This window comes from Phoca vitulina, unplaced genomic scaffold, assembly GCF_004348235.1.
Source record: "Phoca vitulina isolate PV1807 unplaced genomic scaffold, GSC_HSeal_1.0 scaffold5, whole genome shotgun sequence".
In the NCBI taxonomy this organism is placed as follows: domain Eukaryota; kingdom Metazoa; phylum Chordata; class Mammalia; order Carnivora; family Phocidae; genus Phoca; species Phoca vitulina.
Genome location: NW_022589708.1, coordinates 63,003,734 through 63,031,158, shown reverse-complemented (window position 1 = coordinate 63,031,158; position 27,425 = coordinate 63,003,734). Strand labels below are relative to the sequence as shown.

The following is a 27,425-nucleotide window of genomic DNA, read 5'->3' as shown; positions in this document are numbered from 1 at the left end:
AGTGAATGGTCAACATATATATATAAGACAATCTTTAAAAGGTTTTATAAGTGTAGACTAAAAAAGAACAAATGACAACTTCCAGCAACTGGCATTGGATTAACTATGCAGTTACATTCTGTGTTTGCAGATAATTAAAGGCATAAATAGTCTGTTTCAAGTGTTGGTTATAAGTTTCACGTAAGATAATATATAAAGGAATGAGCAATTGAGTTTCAAATGAATTTGGACAAAAATGTTCTATGTATTAGCATATACGAAAAATTAAAAAGCCTCTCGAAGCACTTAATAAAACACTTATATTTGTCATATCCATAAAGTTTATTTTAAAAAATTGTTAAAAACTAACCATACAGGAATATTTATTAATATACTTAAAAAGTTTGTTCCCCGTGTTGAAGGAAAATACATTAGCAACATCTTCCAGACACCATCTTTATAAAAGTAAAACTTCTAGATGCTGAAATGTACTACAGTAGATTCTATAGTTTACACTTTTAATCACAGGATTGAAAATCATTCTCCCTACTCCCTGTCCCCCCGAATGTGGCAGTTCTTAGACTTAATTAATGACATTCAATCATGTTATATACTACCACAGATCCTTAGATAGAGTACACACTGCATGGTTACTAACGGAGCAAGTCTTCTCTATTTGTTGTCACGTCATTCTTTCAGATAAGCGTTGGACTTTAAGTACAAATAGAAACACTACATCCCATGATTGTAAACATTCACCAAGAGCTTCCAGAGTACAATGAGTAATAGAGGTGGCCCAAGAGTCAGTCAAATGTTCCTCACTCATTTGGATACTGCTGAGATTAAGAAATGAGTTTTGAAGGCAAATTATCACAAGCCTTACTTGCATTTCTGTAAAAGAGTTGTTTTGGATATATTTTTAGTCGAAAACACCTGAAAGTCATCCTAAAGACTATATTAAGCACCATTTTCACTTACCTGATCTATATTAAGTTAAATTCAGCAGTATATGTATGAGCATAAATGTCAGAAATGAGAAATAACCGTGGGTCTCAAGCTCCCTTCTGTGGATACATACGGAGTACTGAGTTCCAAGGATGCTAATAGGAACCACTCGTGCACACCAAGGGCAATCATGCCCCCAGGGCCAAATGCAACCCAGAAGTCTGAGGCATAACTATTACTTCTGTCAGTGGATGCTATACAAGCAGATTTAAGGCTGTATTCGGCTATAAAGAGTTCAACCTCTTTAGTATTCTTCCTACAGAGATCACATACACGACTCAAAATTTCATAGGGTGGGAGGTGAAAAGTCCCCGAACACCTTTTTAATACTATTCTCCGTACAATTCATTATCAGCTTATTTACATGGGAGAGTGTTCATACTTAAAACCATTAAAAATGCAATCTCCATGTTTTAAACTCTTATCCTAATTTCCCCAGGATTATCCTCATTCTCATTTTCTGACTTTTAGCCAACTTCACATTAGTCAGATTGTTCACTGCAGTCCTTAGGCATTTTTGATGTTGCTCCAAAGGAGAATACAAATTAAAATCTATTCACTGCCACCCACTCTGGGACAAGCCTGGTTGCAACGAAAACGGCGTTCCTGGTGTGGAAGGGTAACTAGGAAACCCATCTGGCTGAGCTGAATAGCTTTCCAAAGCTGAAGCTGAGTGGACCTGATAGAAAGAAGAACATGCAGGTTAGCAGAGGGCCAAATTCAATCAAGTTGGTACTTGCTTTTGCCTGTACCACACTACAGATATTTAGAATAGGAAAGAAAGAGAAAACGTTGGGGCAAGATAAGTCTGCATAGTCTCCTGAAATTTTTAAGAAACATTCAAAATTCTTCAGATGGTGGAGGCCAAGAGAAATGCCATTAAAATACTTAATATTCTTTCAAAAAAGGTTAATAGGTTTTCTAGAGAAAACATGATTTAATTAAAGTCCATTATGTTAGCTTAAATTATAAAAAAAACCCAGCTCAAATATAGCTGCCATGTGTAAAGATTCCATTTGTAAAATCTCCAAGCTAAGATTTGAAAGTCTGTAAGCAGGAAAAACAATTCATATAGACGAATATACTCCACCACCTTTGTTAGCCTTCTGAAGGAAGACAAGAATAATTTGCAGATTTGGGGAGATTAATCCTAAACTCTCCGGACACGCTTCTCAGAGAAGATTTTTGCCAGTGTTGGGATATCATCATTGGCCTTACACGGTTATCAGGACAGAGGCTACGCATGTATGTTTCCATTTAATTTCTGCCCGACCTTGCCTGCTTACCTGCTGTAACAAGGCCGACTGCGCAGCGGCATTATGCTGTAATTCTTGCAAGGAGGACTGTGAAGGGTTCTGGGAGAACCCTGGGATACCCGGGAGGGACAGAAGGCCTGGAAAAACAGAACTGCCTGCAGCTTGAAGGCCAGATGATAAGCTAAAACAATAGACAGAACAGGTCAAAATGCAAATAAGACAAAACCTATTGCCTCTGTATTTGTCAAAAACTACCTAGATGTAAAACAAACTTTAAACTTCCCCATTGGAAGGAACCAGAAAAGTCAGCCACTCACTAACATAAAACTTACTTTCTATTATAAAGTACATTATCCTGAATGTAATAAGTCTATGTTTTACCTGTAATACTTTCTGCTGCTTTATAATAAGGATAAATTACCGAATACTACAATAATCTGAGCAGATATATTATATATACTTAACATGGCTGAAGGGCTACACATGTTTTCTGAGTATTGAAGTTTCAGCCCAGAAATATATAATTTAGCACCACCCATCAATCAGATTAGACTCACTGGAATGACTTAACAAGAAGACTATGAACTACAAGGTAGGTCAGAAATGACCATATCCTATCTCCAAAGTATCCACATACCCGGCTTGTGCAACGAGAGCAGAGTTGAAATTGGAGCTGAAGGCGGAAGCGAATCCCGGGAGGACGGGAGCTGGCGATGGGGTCGTGGCTGCGACGGGCAGCGCTGGGACCGCCGCCACCGTGGCCGGCGGCTGCAGCCCCGGGAACGAGGGCAGGGCGGGGGCGACGCTGGGCGTGTTGGAGACGGAAAAGCCGGGGTAGGAGGGGTTTGAAGAGGGCAGGGGTCCCTGCGTGACGGAGAAGAGGGAAGGGACGGCGGTGGACAGGTTGAGGGGGAAAGGTGCCGCCGAGCCGGAGACCGGTGCCGAGGCCGAGAGCCCCGAGAGCACGGCCGCGGTGGAACTCGGAGGAGGGACGGGTGCGGACGTGACCGCGGCAGACGAGGTGGCTGCTATTAACGACCCTGGCAGAGCCGCTGACGGGTTAAGAGGCGGGTTGCCGCTTAAAGGGAAATTATTGGTCAAAGAAGTAAAAGGAGGCAGAGCAGTGAACACCGGAGTGATGGGGGCGGAGGAAGCGTGCGGCGGCAGGGCGATGGAGGAAAGGGGGTTGGACACATTCAGGGGAGTCGTCAGACTGGAGAGGCTGGACAGTGCAGGATTAAGGCAAGTCGACAAAGTGATGGGCACCGAAGCTGACGTGTACGTGCGGCCCAACGTCCCTGACAGACCTAAAGCGCCAGGAGAGGGATTCGCGGAAGGAGCGGGGCCTTTGAAGGCGGAGGGGGTGGGGCTCGTGGGCTCAGTTTTGATCAGCACAGGGCCGGTGGTGACAGCGGGCGCGGACGCAATGTGCAGCTCCGAGTTAGTCGCGTGGGGGCCCTGCAGGAGGACCGCGGAGGAGCCACAGCTGACCGGCCCTGCAGCGGCACACGACGTAGGCGTCACCAGCGGAGAAGGGGTGGGCAAAGTCGACGGGGTGGAAGCGGAGTTCGCCACGGAGGCGGGCAGGCTCGGGAACACGGCCAGCCCGGGGGTGGAAGCCCTCGGCGGGCCGGGCATGGCCGGCGGGGCATAGCACTTGTTAGAGCCCGAGGCCGGCGAATCAGAGCTCTGATTAGTAAGAGAAGACAGTGAAGCCAGCCCGCTTGTAACAGCAGAGGACAGAGCAGATGAGCCGATTAAGCTGGTATCATTTGATGTCAGAAAGCCTTTTAAAGCAGACAGAAGAGGATTATTTACACCGAGTGGGCAGGCCACACTGGGAGCAGAGCCCCCGGCAATGACAGAGGGCGCCGGGTTGGTCACACCTTGGGATGACGGCGTTAGGGGCAAGGGCAGACCTGCAAACACTGATGACAGTGAAGCAGAATTGACATTGTTGGCAGAAGCAGCAGTAGAGGTGGCAGAAAAGGGGAGGCCAGTGAAAGCGGCGGAAGTCGGAGCAAATGTTTCATTGGAAGCAGGAGCGGCCCGAGGTGTGGATGTCGCCTGAAGGGCCGGGACAGGAGGAGCGGAAGGACCTGGCAGGGGAACCAGGCCAGAAAAAACCGACGGGACAGGAGCTGATGTTGTACTGTGGGCAGAAGTAACAGGCACGGCAGGCAAGGAAGGGGTTCTGATAACCGTTGGATTCGGCGTTGATGGCTGAGGCGTATGAATGGCCGAGGAGACCTGCCCTGGGAACACCGGCAGGACAGTATTCACCATGTTCAGCCCGGATACGGTAGCAGTTACTGATGCTGATGGATGGTTTACTGCCTTGACCGGGGATGCGGTAGGGACGGGCGTCACAGCAGGTGTTGAAGGATTGGAACCATGAGGAGAGAAGAGCTGACTTGCTGGGGTAGAAAATGCTATTGCGGGGGGAGGGGGGAGAAAGGCAAGAATATCACCACGCTGAAATGTCAAAGTTTAATCCAAAAGAGATGAGTCAACATTTCTGTAACATTTGACAAACATGAAAAAAATCAGCAACAGGTATAATAGGCTACTGCAGTGTACACGTTGCTAGATTCCATGACCCTGATTTTCCCTATGCAGCCTCAGGTAGAGCCAGTTGTCTTCTAGACTCTGATTAGAAGAGCCCTCCAATGCACAGTGAGGAAGCCTTGAGAAGTTAGCAAACAAACTTTCCTTTTGTAACTTCCTAATTTTTAAAAATTAAAAATTTAATTGTGATTAGTGTTGGTGTACCGACTTTAGCTTTCATTCTCTCAAACCACTTCTCTAGAATAGTAAAACAAGTTGCTTCCCCCTCTTAAGAGTTTTCAGGACATCACTTTCCTCTTAGGTCACAATGGGCCTCCCAGGATTCATGCCTATTTCTCCAGTATTATGACCACTCTGTGAGTCGAACTTGATATTCCAGTTTATAATCTATAGAGCTTTTTTCCCCCATTTTCTCATACTGCCTCCTCCACACAATCTCAACCTCAAATGCTGCTTGCCTTGTCCGAGGAGTTCCCTTAGGGGCAAAAGCCATGTCTAATTCCTCCTTAGAGCCTTAGCACCTAGCACTGTACATGGCACCTGTGTATTTAATGAGTGTTTGCCCCACTGGATATATCACCATGACCTCAACTATAGTTACCAAACCCATCCAACGACTTACTCTCAAGAATTCCACTAGAGTTTGCTACAGTATTTTTATTCTCATAAACTCTATGAATAATTATTGTAAGTATTTGGGGGGATGATTTGTGTTTCCTCTGAATCAATTTAGTGCCAATGTTAGCCTTTGATGAAAATCTTGTTGGTGTCAAATGGAAAGCATGACTTAGGTACCTAAAGTCATAATGACAACTATCATCTGCTGCCATATTCATATCAAAGTGTATTTCACTTGTAAACAGAGAATGTTCCTTTTGCAGTGATAATCATGTGAAAGTTATTTTCATGGGCTAAGACTTAAGTTTCTAAACTTATGCATAATAAAGACTTTGCATAAGGAAGCTGACACGATCAATGAAGTAATGCACAATGTTAATCATGGTGGGGAAGGGACCACAGGAAAAGAATGGAAGAAAACAGCACATACATCATCTATTTGTACTAAGAGATGCCCAAAAGGTGCTATACTGGGCTGAACAAATTTTATGGTAGTTTAGAAAAGAAAGATGGCAGAATTGACAAACCGTAACATAGAAATACATGAACTTCAAACTCAAAAGGCCTGAAGTCTGATAATATTCATGTCATTAGCAGTAATAAAGAAAATAAAACCAGATATTTTAAATTTAGAGAACATATGAAAATGGATTTGTACTTTTGTTTGCATTTGTTTAACAAGAACTAGAAGCACAATATATACCTAGTTTTGTGTTTGTAAATAATGTACTAAACATTTATTAGGATCAACACTGGTTGGGAAATATTTGAGAATTCACTATCTTATGTAACTACATGCTGAAGACCATGTAGTGAAGGACAGATCACAAGGTCAGACCAGACTGTCCCATAGCATTCTTTATAAGCAGCCTCTGTTGAAGATCTTCTTATATAAAGCAAAAGCCATGCACTGTTAACCATACACAGGGCCTGCAGTTAAGATGCAATAAAACAACAACAAATCGAGAAAACCCCAAAACATACCATGATAAATACGACTTTCCTGCCATGTAATTTGGTTGATAACCATAAAACATTATCTGTCAGATGATGTGCTAAGTACTTTATGCCTATCATTTCATTTGTCCCCAAGTAACCTTCTGGGATAGGTACGAACAACCCCATAAATATTAAATCTAAAACTTAAAAATAACTAAATCTAAAACTAGTATTTGAAATAGCATTTAGGAAAAAGGATCTTATGTGTTTAAAGCAACTTGTTAGAAGATCATGCAGCTATTCAGTAGCGTTCAAAGGGTATCAAGTTTCAGTTATGCAAGGTAAATAAGTTCCAGAGATCTGCTGTATGACACTGTATCTATAGTTAACAATTCTACATTGTGTACTTAAAAATTAAAGAGGGTAGATCTCATTAAGTGCGGTCTTGTCACAGTAATAATTTTAAAAAAGGTCAACCAAAATTTGAACCCTGGTTTGACGGACCCATATTCTTAACCACTATACTAGTTTATCTTTTTGTTTCTTGATATGGTTCAAAAGGAAAATAAAATCTTAATCATGCTAACATAACAGAGCATAGGAAAACAAAGTATGCTATTCCTAATGATGGTTCTTATGACACTTAACCTGTTACTCCCTTCAGAAACAGATTAATGAAGCTGAGCATAAAGGCTCAAGCTTCCTCAACCTCCTTTTCATACAAGTTAAATGACATGGTCACAAAGCTAGGCAGGGTAAGAAAATGACGTCCTGACATCTCAGTGTTTTTTTCCAGCCCATTATACTACCTCCTTTAGAAACCACCAGCAAAAACCACTGTTAGGCACCCTGCTCAGGGAACAGAATTCCCACTGAGACTCCTAACTATGCACTATAATGATGTGCTACTTTGCTACACAAGAACTAAGCTCAGGCTTTGTCTCCTATCAGCACACATCTCCTTCCTGACCACGAAGATCCTCAACTAGAAGAAAAATAAAATGTTGCAGCACTGCTGCCATCTGCAGGCATGTCACCTTTCATCCTCCCATCCTCCCTCCCTCCCTTCCTTCCTTTTTTGTTTTCAAAGTAGGCTCCATGCCCAGCATGGAGCCCAGCATGGAGCCCAGCATGGAGCCCAGCACCAGGCTTGAACTCAAGCCCCTAAGATCAAGCCCTGAGGTGAAACTGAGAGTCAGACGCTTAACTGACTGAGCCACCCAGGCGCCCCTCATCTTCCTTTTTCAATTCCACTTTCTGCTTAGGCACCCCTTATTTTTTTTTTCTACATTAAGCTATGCTACTCCCAATACTTATGAAAATAATTAAAACTAGTACTTGAAATAGCATTTAGGAAAAAGGATCTTATGTGTTCATATCAAAACAAAAATGAGGCTTCTAATATCACATAATGTAAAGTGAATGTGGATGTAATGCCCACATAGCACTTGGATTATATTGCAAGTTTTTCATATAAGACACAAAGGCAAATGGTTAATTTTAAATCCAGTTAATATGTGCATTTCATTCTGTGTATACATAATGTACCACTATCAAGCCACTTTTAGCAAGTATTGATTAAATTCTTTAACTAGGAACTTTCCCCAAAGCACAGATTCCAAATACATTCAATTCAAACTGTTCTCAGTGACTAACAGAGCAGACAACCAGGACAGACTTCAGCTATATCTGGAGCAAAGTTGATACTTACTTTGATTCTGTGTAGGTTTTGACTGATTGGAAAGGTCTTCATTTTCTATATGAAAATAAATAAATAAAAGTTTGATTTCAAGTTTTATTCAAATTAATCATCACCATAATAACCAAAGACTGGCATCAAAAAAAAAGAAAAACTCAGGATATGTATGCATGCTATGTTAGGAAAAACAGTGTATGCCAGTGGAAACAGAAAGGAAATAAATAAAGATAACAGTAGTCACTATATGAAGATTGACTGCATTACAAGCCACTGATTCCCACACCCCCTTTTCTTTAACTTACCAGGTTTTATTTTATTTTATTTTTTTGAAGATTTTATTTATGTATTTTAGAGAGAGACTGCAAGGTAGGGAAGGGGCACAGGAAGAGGGAGAAGAAGGAAGCAGATGCTAGCCCTCGATGGGATGGGGCTCGATCCCACGAGTCATGAGATTATGACCTGAGCCAAAACCAAGAGTCGGATGCTCAACCAACTAAGCCACAACTTAGGAGGTTTTAAATAAGCATTGTTATTTTACAGATATATTTAGGAACGCTTTCTGGAAAGGATGGCCTGAGTGTGCCACTGAGGACAAAGTGTGGCCTACAGCTGGAATGCAGAGAAGGAGCACCGTTACTGGCTAAACCGACAGTCACTTCAACAGCAGGGAGACTTGGAGGTGGGAGGCGGATGTTGAGCGCAGAATCCACTGCCACCTGAGGGACCAATCTCGCAGGCCATACGATGACCCAAGCAAACAGACAGAGAGGGGCCCTGCCTTCCTGTTGCAGTCATTTCTGGAAAAGACCCTATGCTAGGAGCTGCTAAGAACCACCCCAGTGGAGGCTGACTTGAAGCCTGTGACTCCAACACCAAAAGCACCCTCCTCCCTACCCTCCATGGAAGGACCTAACTAGACCATCAGGCAAAGATACAAAGGGAAAAAAATTACCTCTCATGGCTTGACAATAACTGCCCAAGAAACCAACAATGGGACAGGTATGAGGTGCAGAAAGAATCTACAAGCCCTGACATAGTGAGCAAAAAAAGATCATAGCTTGTCTAAGGAACTTGGTGCAAATAAACAACCAAAACATATGGTGTCTATCAACAAAGATTCAATGAAAGAAAAAGAAGTGTAAAACCTTGTAATGCAAATTAAGAACACATACACACATAATATGCAAAAAAATACAAGCAGAGAAGATGAAGACTTTAGATATAAAAACCTGACTCCAAATTAATAAATGCAAAGAATGGTAAAGAGTAGAGATAATACTATGAAAGCTAAATTACTGAGCTGGAAATAAGAAACAAAAACAACAATAAAATCACATTTAAAATGGCAAAAATACAAAAAAAAAAAAAAAAAAGAGGATTCCATACACGAATAGGTAAGAGACTTAGAAGGCAAATATAGTGCAAAATAAGAGTACCAGAGATAGAAAAAAGACCAGATAAAAAGCAATAACTGACTGAATAATAAAAACAAAATTTTCCTAAGCTTTAAAGACTTGAATTTTCATATCCAAAGAGCTTACAGAGTTTCGTGAAAGATTAATGCTAACATCCACATCTGGACATCCTGGTGAAATAGCCAAACTCCAGGATTAAAGACATTTCTGAACTCTAAAGATAAGGAGTATTTTCTTTGTAAGCTTATAGGAAGAGACCAAGGTTCTAATAAAGAAAATTAACTGGAATTGGGTTTCTCATCTACAACTCTGTATATGTGCCCTTTTGAAAAAACTGCTTAAAAGATTTTTTTTACTAAAAGAAAAGCAGAATGAGCAGAATGAGCATATCAGGACAGGGTGTCAAAGAACAGAGGAAAGAGTAAGAAGCCAGAAGTTCAGAGGTGCAGAAGAAAACATGTATGGTATTCCAACAAAACACACAAATCGACAAAAAAGAAGAGTGAGAATGGAAGTCAGTGGAGTACGGAGCAGCTTTTTTTAGTTTTTGTGTACCGATGATGGTAAAAAAAAAAAAAAATTCATATATATATATATATATATATATACACACACACATATATATGAAGGCAATCCTTAGCAATATTAAAGATAACATTTCTAAGTTGGGGTGGGGCAAGGAGGAAGAATTGTTAAAAATAAAACAGCAATTTGACTAATACAAGTAAAAAAAAGTAAGGAAAATGAAAAACTGGGATAAGAGAATAATAATGAATACAAAAATAAAATGGAAGGACTAAGAACAAATATGCTATTTTTATGATGACTGAAAATTCCTATTAAGTCTCTCCCCACCCCGGCCCACTGGTTTAAAACTCAGAATCCAGCTATATAATCTATAAACCAACTAACCCATCAAATAAATAAAACCCTAAAATAAAAACTGAAAGATAAAAGCAAAATACTTATATAAAATGAAAACAAAAAGGTTAGGACAATATTAACACCCAATTAAGGCCAGGCAAAAAAGAAATATAGTAAAGTACAAATCAGCTCACTTTTTTTTTATACCTAGAAAACTTAAGAGACTATCAAGAAAAAAGAGAGTCAGTAATTAGTAACAAGCACCTAGAAATGAAATATTCCATTTGTAATTTTGATGAAAAATACCTCTAAAGTCCCTAGAGATAATCCCATGGCAAAGAACCTACATAAAGAAAACCATAAAATCTTCTTGAAAGAGATAAAACAAGTCCTGGTGGGAAATCACTACTACCTGACATAATATAAAGCAGACATATGATTGAAGAGTAAGACTTAATATCATAAGAATGTCTCATCTCCCCAAATTAATATATATAACTACATATAATTGTTATATATTATAATTATATATTAGTGTAATAACGTAACTAATATATAATATGTAACTATATATATATGCATACATAAATTCAACTGTTCTTACCTACATAAAATAATCTTAAAAGTTCAGATGGAAAAAAAAATTTCCAAATATAGTAAGAAAAATAGAAACTATAGGAAGAGAAAAAGCTAGCCTTACTAGATATCAGAACACACTATAAATCTGCTAGTCAAATCAATATATCATCATAACATGAAATAACTAGATTGGAACAGAATAAAGAACTCAGAATTAGAACCATGTGTGTATATGAAAACTTAAGACAAATGCGGCCTTTTAGGTCAGTGGGGAAAACAGATGAGTTAATAAATGGTGCTGGCCTGACAGGCTACCATCTGGAAAAAAATTAAGATGAACCTCTATTCACCCCTATATGAAAATAAATTCCAGACGCAGTAAGGGCCTTACAAGACCCAGGTTACCAGGACTCCCTAGGGTTAAGGGTTAAGATCTGAAACAAGATAAAACAGTTCCAGCTTTTCTTTCATAGCCTCTCTTTCTCTATGCAAAAACGTAAAACTCAAAGGGCTAAAGGTACCATAAACAAGGGTTAAGAAATAAAACAGTAATTTTGGGGAAAACTGTTTAGCAAATCTCATCGGAGTACCCAGCTGCAAACAACAGAACCACTCTGGCTAGTAAGGATTTGTTAAAAATGGCTATCAAGTAACTGAGTCTCTGGGAAGGGCAGAAAAAAAAATTAAGTTCTATCCCTAACCTACACGTATCTAGAAACAGATGGTGAGTGGATTAAAAGCTATACATTAAAAAAAAAAAATCCCTATCAAAGTAATTAGAGGATACAGATGACATTTTCATCCTGCTGGGATGGGGAAGGGTTTTCTAGGCAAGACCTAAAACTCAGAAGAGTCAAATAAACAATACCTAACAAATAAAAATTAAATTTTTGTAAAAGACACACAAATAAAAATGTAAGCTAAATCCCATGTTCCCAACAGACCCAAAGGAAAATGCTGAACTGAAGCGCGTAGGGGAAAGCTTAAGCCCCTGTGAGCATAGGCCTTTCCTCCGACAGTAGGAGTAATCTGCCCTAATGGTAATACTCATCAAGTCAGTTGTACTTTTCCATAGCCTGTCCGAGTTTCCTGCTCATGAGAAATGGTTCTTCTGTCTGCAAGCTGCTCATGTTCACACAGGCGGGCCAAGGCCGCTCTAGTGGGGCCTGTATATCACACTCAGATCCATCGTCAGGCTCGTGAGTTCCTTTCCCCGCTAGGACACACCGTATCAAACAACTGTCCCCTCCAAGTGTACGTCTGTAAGTTTTTACTTTTAGCATCCCGTAACAACATGATTTTACCTGTTCCTACTGGATTAGGAGTATATGGAGGTGGAGGGGGTACACCCGGAGCTATGACGTTGGCTAATGGTACGAGACCTGCATTGTTATAAGCACCTAAAATAAAATTATAGGGAAAAAAATTCAGTATCATTCTATGGCCAAGAATTCAAACCATATTAACAGAGCTATCTAATTCTTAAAACTGCTAATATGATAGAGTTGCATTTTACACAGAGGTTTGGGTCTAGTGTAAGGACAAAGCTGAGATCAAGTGAGACAGCTGGAGATTCTGACTTCCCACTGCATGCTCATTCCAGACGTCAGCTCACTGAGTGGCAGGGCAGGGAGATCCTGCCATACTTCAATTATCTGCCTTTTCTGTTAATCACATACAGTTGACCTTTTTAAGTGAGATGTACTGAGGATACCTTTGAACCCCAACTACTGAAATGGGATTCATGATGATTTACCAAAGTGAAAATCCATAATAATGATTAACAAGAATCTATAATGAATTTATCAAAAGGCAAATACCCTAAACTAAACTCTGTCTCCCGCACTGCTGTAGACCAAGAGACTGTGTAGCCCACCGTGGGCAGAATTAAACTCAGGAGAGCGGATTTCACAAGTGCTCCAATTTTCCCAAGTAGATATACCAACATTTACCTTCAACTTAATAAAGAGCAAAAAGAAAAAAAATAGAACACGAATGAACTGCTTACTTGGTGCAATGGTTGCGTGTGGCCGGCATGGAGGTATTGGGTAAGGAACAGGCTTATGTGGATTGTACGTTGAAGGAGGCTAGATGAGGGGGAAGTGGAGCAGTTAAAGAAAACTAAGTCAGCAATCTCCCTGCAAACAAAATACAACTTGTCTTTTGAAATATTTAGTCGTAAGAGGCTAAAAGTGCTCCAGCATATCAAATGCTACTGGCCTAATACATGGCACAAGTGAGGGAAATGTCTTTGCTTTAATAAATGTGGTTCCTATAAATTCCAAAGGCAGATCCTGCCAAAGACTGCTGTGGAGGGGTTTATTTTTAATTTCAGTATTAAATCATCTCCAATGAAGGATCAGACCTTATCCTAAATAGCAAACTCCTCTCTGACTGAGCCGAAGTTAATCTAAAAATTTTTGTCTCCTCCTCTGTAACACAAGAAATCCGCTAGGTTTAGGAACCTTGACTACCCAAGAACTTCCAATAGCCTCCAAAATTCATCAGAGATTCATCTTACCATTCTTACCCTCTTTTCTCCTTGGAAGAACAAAGTCCTATATTCTTTAGCATTCAGCACTCTGACAACTCGAGTAGAATGCAGACTGGGATTATGAATTCAGTATTTTAGTCTTTTTGCCTTTGAAATCCACAAATCTTTTATTTTGTAGTTGATAGAACTATGTAAGTAACAAAAGCATCCCAAGAATTGGTCTCTAGAGAACCAGAGGTCTCTGAAGCTAAGCCAGATGCTGTACTTCTAAGGGGCTGCAAGACGGCTGTGACAGGCCTCTCCCACTTCAGCTCGAACAATGTTTCAACCTACAGGGCTGTCTTTGGGTTCAGTTGATACCCTAACCAATCATGATCACTCCCTTCAAAATACTCTCAACCTCCGGGCTCCACTCTTGATTCACTACTATTAATACTAATTTGGCCAAACCACAACCTTAAAGCAAACTCTCCATTCTCCATACCTTCAAGGGAACAGCTGAATAGGGTTGGGGAAAAACAAAACAAAACAATTGGACTGGTCTCACTTTAAAATGAAACATGAAACCTCAGAAGGGCCTTGGACACTGTTAACTAATTATGCTATAGTTCCCTATTCACTTTCCTCGAGTTTCTAGTATACTTCAAATTTCACAACACGAAAACAGAACTGATGCTGTGTGCTGTGAACAGACAGAAAACTACATGTACGAGTTAAGGCCCGTGTCATCATTTATTCTCTAAACATACCGGTTTGGATGGTCCAAGAATCCGTGCAGCTATTCCTTTGCCTTCATTAGTACATTCTTCACCATCTTTTTTCAAGGGGGTTCCCTATTTAAATAAATAAAAAAATAAAAAGAAAGAAAGATAATTGAGACTTAAAAAACAACAAACCCAAAGGAGAAACAAAACTAAACAAAACCCTCACTGTATTACAATGAAGAAAAGGACTTAACTTGGTAAGAGTTAAAGGATCTAGATTCCAGATCCAGTCCTGTCTTGGCTGTAAGACCCTGCTAAGGTCCTCAACCTTCCTCTGCCAGAGAACCCTCACAACATGTACAGAGGAACTCAGAAACAAGTACACCACACACATGGAAGAGCAGGATAATGTAGGTTTTAACTTTTTTTCCCTGCACCATAGGAGCGCCCAGAAACAGACTTCCAATGCTCCCGTATGTATAATGGTCAAAGAATCAAAAAGAGTACCTACATTACAGTTAAAAATAGATGACAAAAAAAGTGATGTTTTCTATAAGCATTAAATGAGGTAGTTCATATTATATAAGAATAAATGAGACCTCATTCAAGACTATTATTAACAGATCAGAATAAGCGGACAGACTACTACAATGTGTCCTCCTAAGAGCGTGTGCCTACATAGTACATACTAGTAGGGAAGCCAACTTCCAAGATGGCCCCCAGACATCCTCACCTCCTACATGCCCTTGTGAAGTCCCCTTCCAGAATGAACAGTGCTAGACTGCATAATAAATAGGATATTCCAGAAATGATGGCATCTGACTTCCAAGGCTAAGTCACAAGAGACAACAAGCTTGCACTTGCCTGCTCCTGGACTATTTGCTCTGGTGGAAGTCAGCTGCCATGTCATGACGTATTCAAGCAGCACTACAGGCAGGGCCTGACCGTGAGGAACAAAGACCCCCTGCCAACCACCAACACTAACTTGCCTGGCATGTACCTGAGCCCCCTTGGGAGTAGTCTCAAGCTCTACTCAAGCCCCCAGATGACTGCAGTCTCATAAGAAACGCTGAGCCAAATCCAACCTAAGCCACTCCCAGGTTCCAGATTCATAGAAACTGTGTAAGATAATGTTTAGTTTTAATCCACTGAGTTTTAGGGTTACTTGTTACACTGCAATAAAAATACGGCACTCTTTGCAAAGATAATTTTACAAGACGTTTGTGGATGGTATAGAAACAGGTTTCTTTCCTTCAGGACTTCTCAGAGCCTTTATCATGCAATGTGACTGTCCAAGAAGGAAACACTGCACACGATTTCTCAAACATACTCAACTGTGAAACTGTCTGAGGAACACTGAGAATTTGAGAAATGCTCCTTTACTAAGTGCAAAGCAGTGCTTCTAAAATACTTGGAAAAACAAAACAAAATCATCCTCTTTTCTATTTGTCTTGTTCTTCTGTACATCTTACACAAATACTTTAATGCAGTTTATACATGAACTTTTGATCAGTGTTGAACCCATGAATTAAGCTGCTGACCTAATAAAATTCCTATCCTTGGCAGAAGCATCATCAGCTGGCATTTTCTTTAAATATCATAACTAAGCTAAATTTCATAGTAAGCCATAAGAAGTTTCTCATAGCCACAAACATATGCTTACTGGGAAAATTCCATTTATGCGACTAGGTTTTCCTTTGGGATACGGATTTCCTGGGATCGTTCCACAAGAAGATATCATAGCATGAGGAGCTTTGCAGCCCCCCTTGAAAGCCTGTAACAAAAAACAAGAGGGTGGTAATAAATAAATATACAAAAAAATTAAAAAACTCATAGGTTAAGTATTCTGGATATTTGGAGGCCCTGTTAAAAATATGAATCAAGAACAGCATCACATTAATCTGTTCATGAATTCATTAGCACTTACAGTAGTGAACATGACCAAAATTCATAAGTAAAATCACTTTATTTAAATGGAATTATTAAAGTGGTAACATAATGTTTTTAATTAGTTTTCTATTAGCCACAACTAATAGACTCCCATACAAAGATATCTCCACAGCAGATTTTGTAAACTGTGTGCCAACAAGTTCATTTACTATTTGGTATGTCCCGTTTCTCCAAACCAAGAAATGTCGTCGTCCAACTGCATAAACACCAAACTCCTGTTACAGGCAAGACAAGGAGAGCAACAGATGAAAGATACATGGACTCTGCTCTGAGGAAGTTTAGAACTGAGTGGAGAAAAACAAACAAATAACATGGGACACTGGGTATCCAAAGAGCTGTACTGCTGAAAAAGCAAGAGTTATTTAGGTATACTGTATTCAACACAGCATTACATGATTATGAGACATGTTGAGGGATGTTCTAGCTTATTTATTATTGCATTCTCAGCTTCTACAATGGTACACTAACAAATATTGAGTTCATACTCAATAAATATTGAATGAAAAACACTACATTAGGTGATGTATATTCCAATAGATCTATATTATGCTATACGGATATGAAGCTATATATAGCTATATTTTACAAGTATGCAGGATGTCATCTATTTTATTGTAGAGATATATTGGTTTTATAAATTCATTCACATTTGTTACAGAGATATATTGGTTTTATAAATTCATTCAAACACACATAATTAGCTATATAATCCAGTCACGACTAAACACCCAAACCTAAAAATTATCTCAATTTTTGGTTATTATAAATAGTACCAGAGTAAATACCCTTACATACAAATTAGTATATTTCTATTTCTTTCCTTAGAATAAATTCCTAGAAATAGAATTTTCTGCATCAAAAGACATGAACAGTTTAAGGCTCTTCAAGTTTACCTTCCAGAAAAGTTGTACTAAGTTACACTGACCAGAGAGCCTATTCCACAGAATACTCAGGGCCACATTATTTCTGAGAAGGAAAATACTCAGGACCAAATTATTTCTGACATGATCAGAATGCTTTATAAGGAAGAAAACAACAGCAGTAAATGCATGGTGCCTTAAAGAATTTAGTCAAGAAAACCAATGGAGAACTTATTAAAGTAAAGAAATGTGGGCTCAGATCTTGCTTCTGCTACAACAGAATTCATGAGTAAGCCAAGTTCTCTGCTACCCCTGAGCTTAGCAGATAGTGTTAAGGATTAAATGCGCTTGGGCTGCAAGGCCCCAGGAGAGCAGTATGCATCTTCCTCAAGCAGGTTTCTAATCATTAATTCCGTTTCCAGCCATCACAATCCTAAGAAATAACTACCTTAAATGACAACTCAAGTCAAGTAGGTTTAGGTAAATACTACTCCTCCCATTCTTAGAGATTTTAAATTAGTAAACTGGAATTTTGCTTTATTATCCATCTCTTATAAATTTGATTAACGTAGTAAGACTGATGACAAAACAAATTAAAAAAAATTTTTTTTTTCCGTCACGTTCCTAAATACATAGGATTAAAGGCAAAAACTTGGAGCCACGGCAAAGCTACCAAGGGACCGAGAATAAACACCCGCTGAGGCTGAAGCTGAGAAGCCAACTGGCGTCTCACTCTCAAGCCATTTCCTTATCCCCCAGAACCCCCCTTGCCCAGCTCCTGTCCTCCATGGACCGCAGGGATGCCATCTTGACCCATCGCACAAGAGCTGTCAGGTTATTCATCACAGTTAACACAGAAGTAAGACTGGTACTTTGCTTCCTTCATCAACATTCAGAAAAACCCAATGTTCTATTTATATAGCAATCTTGAGAAAATTACCTGTTCAAGTACTCTCTTGCACCGTTTCTTCTCAGACATATTTATCCTGAATAAATCTTCGATGGGACGAGAATTCTGTGCATCAACAATGTTTCTACCAAGGAAATGCAATTTAGCTTTTGATTTAAGAACCTGGACATATATACAAACACCAACAACCTTTACCAAACAACCATACCTGAGTAACCTTTCCCCGAATGACATATGGAGAAAAGTGATTTAGTTTTAATTGGTGAATGTAAACCATATTTTTATAAAAATGATAAATATAACTGAACTGAGGTTCATCTGGTTACCTAAAAGTAATGAAGTAGTTCTATGAATAAAAATCACTATTTTGAGATTCCTGAAAATATACCCTCTCAATGAGTAGTAGGAGATCTATGGCAACAGAAAAAAAGCCATGTGCCAAACGCATAAAAATAATGGTTGATCTAAAAATGAAGTTTTACCTTATGCTTTATTTTAACTTTGTATTTTTGTAGACATCTATAAACATATAATGGACTTAAAAATGCATGTGCTCTCAATAAACAGCAATCTATAGACTCTTCCATAATGCAGAAGAGCAGGCTTTTTTTCTCTTTGAGCTTACATTCATTATGATCATTTATTAAATGCTATGCTTAGTGTTTTCACAGATCTTCTAGGATTTAAAGTTCACATATGTGGGGCGCCTGGGTGGCTCAGTCGTTAAGCGTCTGCCTTCGGCTCAGGTCATGATCCCAGGGTCCTGGGATGGAGCCCTGCATCGGGTCCAGAAAGAGTAAGTACATGTATCAGAACCTAACTATAAACCCTATGGCTTTCTCAATGAGCCTTTCAAACTACTCAGAGTCGGAAAGCAATGGAAATCACTGAAATGAAGACAAATCAAATAAATAATCTCACTATGCCTGGTTATTTTTAAGTTGTAACCATTTGTAATAAGTACACTAGATATCTATTTATTTATTTTTCCCTTAAAGAGAGCGTGTGCAAGTTGGGGGGGGGCGTAGGGAGGGGGAAAGGGAGAGAGAAAATCTTTAAGCAGGCTCTACACCCAGAGTGGAGCCCCAAGTGGGGCTCGATCTCATTACCCTGAGATCATGACCTGAGCCGAAATCAAGAGCTGGACGCCCAACCAACTAAGCCAACCAGGCGCCCCTAGATATTTAGGTATAAAAATTCAGTCTACCCTTTCACAGATTTTATTAGAGTTCCATTTACTAATATAATTCTGAGACATTAATAGACACTAATGAGTTAAAAAACATTTAAAAAGTCTTCCAAATTTTCTCCAATAAAGTAAAAAGAAATACTCACGAAGCTAACAGTTCAAGAGCAACTAGCTTGTCTTTACTGAAGGTGAAACAATTGAGTATATTGACCACTTCTGCTGGGTGAACAGCCACCATTTTCTATTAATATAAAAAATAATTTTATTTTCAACATGAGAAATTTTCATGCCAGAGATTGCTATTTTGGGAGAAACATAGTTAAATGTTCTTAATATTTAAGTATTTGAAGTGAAACTGCTTATTCAAAAACAAGGCCTAACAACCATGTGAATTAACCTTAGACTTTTTCAATGTAACTATTTCAGCTGAAGATCTAAGTTCCCCCTCTGTGCTTTTTTTATCAATGTCTCTCAATGTATTTATTTATAGAAGAAAAATATTTACATGTACTACTTTCCTCAGAAAGGTTCTAAAAAAGGGGATATTTATAAATATGGGAGATACACTGCTCAAAAAGTTAGAAAAAATTACATTCCTTAGAGTGCTAAGCGTTCTGTAGTCAGGGCTTCCTCAAGTGAGGTCTGTGGTGCTGAATAGTGTTACTAAAAAAAGAGTACTACAGTCACCTCAGGTAGGGAAAAGATGGGTTAAACAGCATTCTTTACTGTAGAACTTTCTTAAAAGTCTTACATTAACATGAACTGTGACACTGGAAGATTGTGTGCAATGTTCTGTAATTTGACTAGGGTACTTCTGGTTTTGAAGATAAGGTTCCACCAATTTACAGATTTAATAGTGGAGGAAATTCAAAAGCAAAGTCAATGCAAGAAGATCATTTAGAATCAATACCCAATAGACTCCTAAAACTTAGAGCAATGCTATTCAGACAATTTTATTCAGGTAGCACCAAAAGAATTGGTAAAACACATACCCCTTTGCAAGTTTTTAAATTGACATCTAAAAACTATACCACAAGTTTAAACTTACAAAAAATTGATTTATATTCAGTTTATTATATATTTGTAAAAACTTTGGAACTACTCATTTATCTCACTTATGAAAATGTCTACTGCATAACCTAATTGTCGAGGTTAGTCTTCAGTGTGAAAACAACCAAATCAGACTTAGTTTGTCAGCAAAGGCTGACTTATAAGTTGTGCTCACGCTAACCTTTTCACCTCTGAATTTTAATTCTAAAGTAGGTGAACAAGCAAGCAGAGGCCTCAGAGCTTTGTCATGAGTTTGTTGTCTTGATAAAATAAAGAGAGGTCCCCATCAGTATTTCTTACAGAAGTTCTCTGCTTTGCCCTCCCTCTCAGGAGATTACATGGTCTCTTTGGTCCTTGAGAAAAGAGTGATGGGTGGATGGGTAAGATAACCTTTTTTTTTGTAGAGTTGAAAAAAACGAATTGTTAAAGAGGCGAAGCACTAACAGATCTAGCCACTTTCTTGGGCAAATTAGTTTAGGAAGCTAAGGATCTGTAGATTCCCTTAAGGCTATCCATCCCTGATAATCCAAGGAAAATCTTCCTACGTAGACAGATACTGTTTGACTTAAATGCCTCTGTTAATTTAGGCTGTGCTAATAGTAGCCACTAGGCACATGTGCCTGCTTAAATTAAAATTAAGTAAAATTAAAAATACAGTTCCACAGGCAGACTAGACACATTTAAATGCTCAAAAGCTATGTGTAGCTAGTGGTTACCATATTGGATAGCAGAGATATAAAACATTCCTATCATTGCTAAAAGTTCATTTGGACAGTGCTGGTCTAAAAAATGTAAATATAAACTCATTTGACTATTGTTCTAAGACTAAACACATGAGGATAAAGATATAAAAAAATAGAAGTACATAAAAACACTTAAGAATTCAAATTCTATGCTTTGTTTGCCTATAAATATTTTCTCTTCCAATTTGCCAATTAGGATCCTATGGTGTACAATTTAGTAGTACAGTACATACAATTTAAATCAGTTTGGGAACTCCTAATTTTTTAGTAATTATTTGATTAATCAAAGTATAATAAAATTTAGGATCAGTTTTTCTAATGCAAACAAATTACAACTTGAGATCAATTATAGAAAACATGGGAAGAATTCAAAATACTTAAATTCTACACTACAAAGAAAAATAAGTTACTTACATGCTGTAATGCTTTCATTGCCTTTAACTGAGGCTCAGCCCAAGAGAAGTATCTCAGTAAATCAACCACCTGAAAGCAAAGAATTACTTTAGCTCTAATGAAATGCGTTTGCAAACATTTCCACAAGATTTGTTTCAGGACTTTGAAATACTACTCAGCTCCTTATTGGCACAAACCACAGTTTAAATGCTCAATAGCTATAAGAAGTAGGGAGCTACCACAATGGATAGTGCAGAAAGAGAACATTTCCATCATCACAGAGTCTGGGGCAGCGCTGGTATAGAAATAAACGGAAGGTATAAAGTACAGGAAAAACAAAGTACCTAAAGAAAAGGAAGATCGAAAAAGTATTAGATGGAGATAAATGTCAGTTTAGAAATATAAAGCTATATTACAAATGGAAAACTTTAAAAATTTAGCAGAGTGACATTTGTAATCAATCACAAAAGGGTGTTCAGTGGTGTGGTTTAGTGTAGGTCCACTATCTCCTACTCTTTTCCTTGAGTCTGAAGGGCACAGTACTCGTATTTACACTACAGATCTCCTCCCTAAAAATGTAAGAATCACCATGACTTACTCCAGCAGCTTCTAAACAGTAAGTAGGTCATTTTGAGAGCACAGTTAGCCAGGCTCTCCCACCACCACCAGTGAACTTCAAATGAATGAGGGAGATCCCGTGAAATCGCTAGTGAGAGGTGCGGAGCGCATCAAGGTCATAGCAGTGAAGTCCCTGCGTAGTCACCACCACCCTGTTCACTGCGTCCAAAGGAACTCCAAAAGGAAAAAAAAGAATGACTCAAAGAAGAGAGGGTAATGAAATCTGGGTTAATGAATTCTTTTACTGTAACTTCCTGAAAATGTGTTAAGGTTTCAATTATTCTACAAAACAAAATTAATGCTAGAGACTGGAATAGTATATGAAGAAGAGTAAAAATACTTTTTACTCCTTATAAAGTGATGCATAAATTACAAATGGGTATTATGTGTACTTTCCTCATTTTCATGGGAATAATGGTTTTCTTTATAGTAAATGCTACCTGCCACTTTACCAACCAAAAAAAGTTACCAACTATATGTCTGATACAGGAAGAAAAACCTTCAATACAGTAAGTAGGCTTAGCAGGTCATACTTAGAAAGAAGCTTTGAGTTTAGCAAGTGGAATAACCACTAAGGGAAGTTTTCTACAAAATTTCACACATACACACACACACACACACAAAAGAAGGAAAGGGAAGTTGTTATCTATGAGACATTATAAATCTTTTTAAAACATTTAAATTAAGCATAAGGTGATTTTGAAAGGTAATGGGACAGCTGAAAAACACTGATTAAATAGGCAGCAAGACATGCAAATCATGAAGTAGCTTTTAAGGATTTAGCAGTCAGAACTTTCTACAGGCTTAAAGTTATTCAAAGTTCAAGTTTGAAAAGTCTTGAGAAAAAGTTGTGGAGCGTTTACTAACTCCACCTACAGATTCATCCACTGTCTACCCTCTCCACATTCCTACCCTTTCCCAGAACTCTTCTCCAGATATACATTTCTCTTTCCGCCCTATTTCTCCAATTTTAGTATATGTGCTGCCGAAGCGAGCACCGCCCTATTTCTCTATCGAGTATTTTCTAAGCATTCCTCAGAAATCTGATCTGTATATTGTATGTATGCATGCTTATGCATACATATTGTTTTTAATTAGCAAACTCCCCCTGAAGCTGGGTGAGTTTTCACTAAGCTTTAAAACATTACTCTTCTGGCAGTGACAGAAACTACTTATTAGACACTATATTTTCTTTTCTTATGGCTAAAATTTTTACGTAGCGGCTTCATATAAGAACCATTATGCACCATTTGTTCAAGTTTTCTTTCTAACGTGTAGTGAATTTTGTTATTACTGATTTATAAATTCTGTACAAATTTGGGTATGTTTACCATTAGAAGTTTATAAATTTATGATATTGTGCCCAGAATGATAAATATGCTTTTCTTGGACACTGCATTTTAAAATCATATTAACATATGATATTGCCGTGAAAGTAGCTATGTTTATAAAATACTCGAACTATAAATTCTGCAAAGTTTTCTATCAATATCAAAAGCTTCTAACGTTTCTGAATAAATATAGCAACAAAGTAAAAGCAATTCTGAACCTGACCAGCAGGTAAATAGACTTTAACTAGAACATCAGAGTAAAAAAAAGGTTTTGCTTAAATAGAACAAATACCTGTTCACTAGAGAAATATCCATGCACATACTCAATTGCTTTTAATTTGTACTCTGTCAGAACAGCCTAAAAAAACACAGAAAAAGAGCATTAATATATGTAAGCAACAGTAATATGCATATTATCAAAACTACCTAAGCAACTCAAACAAGGCAGACCTTCCTCAGCCGCAGCACACAGAGGCAGCTAGTCACTATGGTGACATGACATTCTACCTTTCCAGGTTCCATGCTGTAAGGGATACACTGAGACAGCAGGAAAACCTCCGGGCCTCCCTACTCACTCCTACAAGAAAAGGAACAGAACTGTAATAGACAAGATTTGACGTTACTAGAAGTCACAAATAGAATTCCTGTAAATATAATTAGTTTCAGAACATCCCAATTTCAACCAAATTGTCATTTTTAAGAAGACTAATTATATCAGGCATGACTCATCCATCAATTACTGAGCAGCTGTTATGTGCTAATAGAGAAACGTGAATGGTAAGTATTTCCACTGGGATATAAGAACCCAAGGAGCCACAGAGGGCCCTCGATTCAATATGTGTGCCTGCAGTGTGGTCTTTGAAAGGCATTTTAACTACCCTGAGAAGCTTTTTACCCACAAAAGGTGAACACCATTCACTATCCACCTTAAGATTAAAATAGTCAATAGTAGACATAACAATAGTAGTACTCAGTAAATTACGGTTTCTTTCCTTACATGGCCCCTATCAATGGGAAGTTCAGAGAGAAGTACGGCGACGGCCTTGACCCAGCACTATCTGGAGCCAGACGAAATCACATATGCTCTCCTTACAACTGTTTGCAGAGCTTATAGATGGAAACAATCATAATTTGGTAACTACTAATCATTAAAAATCAACTAATCCCTCTGCTTTTACTACAAAACAATTATTTGTACTTGGCATATACATCACTTTGCTAGGAGAAAATATGACCAGTTAACTGAAAGAAACATCCAAGTTGCCCGTTATTTTAATAGTTTAATTTTCACTGAAAAGGGAGGTGAGGGGGAGAGAATGGCATTTTGCATAATGTACTTTATTTTTTTTAAAGAATTTATTTAGTTATTTGACAGAAAGAGACACAGCCTGAGAGGGAACACAAGCAGGGAGAGTGGGAGAGGGAGAAGCAGGCTTCCCACGGAGCAAGGAGCCCGATGTGGGACTCGATCCCAGGACCCTGGGATCATGACCTGAGCCGAAGGCAGACGCTTAACGACTGAGCCACCCAGGCGCCCCTGCATAATGTACTTTAGAGAATGTACTGTTGAGATGTAACCTCAGGAAGTGATTACCTGGTTTAAACCAACTTACATTTACAAAGTCTGAGAGCAATTTTTTAAAAAAAACAATAATTTTCACTTAGATACGCCTACATTTTAATCCCATTTTAGCAGACTAAGACAATGCTGATGTATCTAATTATTTGGCACAGACAGCAAAAGACATATTTTGCCTGCAGACCAGAAATAAGGACTTAAATAAGAACATAAGTTGCTATCTCATGTATGATTTTCATCTCTGGAAAATATTCTACATCCCTCACTAGTATTTACTATGTGATCTTTTCATAACAAGAAGGGAGAGCATATACAAATTGCATCCTATAGCTTCCAAAAGTAGAAATCTACTGGTCTATTTGGACACACAAATTATTTCCTCATAAACAGTAGTTAAATATCAGCTCATGAACAAATTGTTACAAATTTTAAACATATAGTTGGCAAGCTGACATTTTATTGCAAATCTTAATTGCACAAATTGGATTTGCAAAAGCAGAAATTTTGTTCAAAAAGAACATCCAATATCATCAAATATCTAAATATAACCTAACATATGAATTTGAAAAAAAAAGTCTTATGAAGGATGAAGAAAAACATTTTGCTTTATAGACAATGCAGAAAAACGGCATGTACACAGGCAATTTTTTTGAAGTTCTTTTTTTTTTTTAAGATTTTATTTATTTGAGAGAAAGAGAGTGAGAGAGAGCGATCACAAGCAGGGGGGAAGCATAGAGGGAGAAGCAGACTCCCCGCTGAGCAGGGAGCCAGATGCAGGACCCAATCCCAGGACCCCGGGATCACCACCTGAGCTGAAAACAGATGCTTAACCAACTGAGCCACCTAGGGGCCCCCACAGGCAATTTTATTAATAATTTCATAAACTGAAGCCTAAAGTAACAAATCCTTCCCTGTCAATCAAGGGTCTTAAAGGTTTGGAAATGGCAAGATAATCACCCTGAAATTCTAAGCAAAGCACCCTGTATTAGCATAAGAATGGTACAGAAAGTCCTTCCAGTTCTAATTCGGTAAACTTCTTACTTTTGTGCTTTAGGTATTTATTAGGCTCAAGGCTACATCCCCAATTTTTTTGCTGTCTGGTTCATTCTGGAAGTTAGGTTACATACAATGGCCTCGAAAGGAAGCAAAAATTTGGAAAGCAGGAAGAAAAAGTTTTGAAATTCAAGTTATTGAAGCCCACTCCTAAAAACATGAGGCCTTTTGGACATTAATTTTGTCCGTCCAGGCAACATATAGTGTGCCTATCTTCAGATTTGAAAAACTTGCCATAATAACTACCATTAAAGAAATTTTATACGTATTACCTCGTTTTCAGTCTTTAGGTTACTGAAAGATGAGGTGATCAGTTCAGAAATATTAAATCACTTCTCCACAAGTACAGAGCTTTTAAAAGATGTGTACAGCCGGCTTGGGAATGAGAACTCTTTGAATATAATTTCCACAATACTGCATTGATAGTCAAGTTTAGCATTAACATAACTTAACCTCTATCTGTATAGTGAAGCGTATCAAACTACAAGCTCCCATACTGTGTACGTTAAAATTCCAATCAATTTCGCAATCCTAAAACCCACATTTTGCAGTCTGCACGCAGTCCCTCAAAGAGAATTAACTACGAGAATTGGTAGCTCATAGATTGGTTTAAGAAATTAAGTGCAATTACCTTTCTAATTTCATCCAACACCGTTTCAAAGGACTTTTTGTCCATCTTGACTACTGTCTCAACGTGGTTTTAACAGTTACACTTTCAGTTACAAAACGTTCATCCCTGGTCTGCTTCAATAGTAGAAATGTTTCTAGCTGAGGAGGAAAGACTCCAGGGGCAAGAAAAAGGACGCGAAGAGGTAGAGAGTACTTCAAAATCTGCAAAAATTTCAAAAAATGCACACTTATAAAAACTTTTTGTTAAAAGCAAAAACCGTCGGGTTTCCTCAGCTTCTTCACACAAAGCTTCAGGACACCTAGGGGAAGAGCCCGGTGCTGAGTCCTGCAGAGAAATCCAGGGTTTGGTAGCCAGGGCTGAGCTTCGATCTCCGGCAGCTGAAGGCCAGGCGCCGCCGGGGAAAGGTCGTAAAGCCGCTCTCCCGTGTGGGAGAAGAGAAGCACCTGCACCCCGGCTCCCGCGGGCGGCGAGGAAGGAGGCACTAGCCTCTCGGCCCACACCAGCGCCTCAGCCGCCGCCGCCGCCCCTCACCGCCGCGAACCTGCACTCATGGCCCGACTTGCGCTCAACCCCAGCAGTTGCGCTGGCTCCTGGGTTCCGCAGCCCGAGCAGCGGCGGCCTGGCAGGCTCTTTGTTATCAGCTGCCACGGCTTCCGGGAGCGGGCCGGCGGCCGGAGAGCACCAGGAGCCCGGCAAAGGGGGGCACGCTCCCCGGTAGGGGGACTCCCGAACACCGCGGCGCCCACAGCGTCTAGAGCCCTTCCTGGTTACCCCCACAGCTCCCACCGGTTCCTGGGGGCCTTTAACGAAACCCGTCGCGCCCCAGTAAACTCAACTCTGCGCCAACAGCTTAGGCCCCTCTTTCCCGAAAGCCAATGGAGAGGTCCTGGTGTGGGAACGTAGGTGTTCATAGCGAATGCCTGGATGCCTCGGAATCGGATGCAGTTGAAATCTCTCTCAGAGCTTGAAAGTCATCTTTTAAGGATCACATCTCTATG

General features: G+C 39.1%; 1 protein-coding gene across 3 annotated transcripts; it reads right to left on the bottom strand.

Moving 5' to 3' along the window:
* Positions 1-157: 157 nt before the first annotated feature.
* On the bottom strand, positions 158-27,268 carry PROSER1 (proline and serine rich 1). Of its 3 annotated transcripts, XM_032403113.1 has the most exons (14): positions 26,428-27,268; positions 23,615-23,741; positions 23,457-23,522; positions 21,237-21,305; positions 19,176-19,270; positions 17,871-17,964; positions 15,784-15,894; positions 14,166-14,249; positions 12,931-13,009; positions 12,227-12,322; positions 8,077-8,121; positions 2,878-4,672; positions 2,271-2,421; positions 158-1,663 (listed from the first exon to the last, which is right to left on the bottom strand). In XM_032403113.1, exons 2-14 carry the CDS (start codon positions 23,684-23,686, stop codon positions 1,541-1,543), a joined length of 2,880 nt encoding a protein of 959 aa, XP_032259004.1. In that variant the 5' UTR covers positions 23,687-23,741; positions 26,428-27,268; the 3' UTR covers positions 158-1,540. The 3 variants fall into 3 exon arrangements, with proteins under 3 accessions (XP_032259004.1, XP_032259006.1, XP_032259005.1); XM_032403114.1 differs by lacking the exon at positions 23,615-23,741 and having other exon boundaries at positions 160-1,663; XM_032403115.1 differs by lacking the exons at positions 23,457-23,522; positions 23,615-23,741 and having other exon boundaries at positions 159-1,663.
* Positions 27,269-27,425: the final 157 nt, after the last annotated feature.

Bases quoted from the DNA above. Each gene is read 5' to 3' on its own strand.
- PROSER1 (XM_032403113.1), bottom strand. From the start codon at position 23,686: ATGGAACCTGGAAAGGTAGAATGTCATGTCACCATAGTGACTAGCTGC. The intron at 21,306-23,456 runs GTATTTGTTCTA...CTTTGCTTTCAG, and splicing joins GATATTTCTCTAGTGAACAG to GTGGTTGATTTACTGAGATA. The intron at 13,010-14,165 runs GTATGTTTAGAG...CCCCTCATCTAG, and splicing joins TTCTTGGACCATCCAAACCG to CCTCCTTCAACGTACAATCC.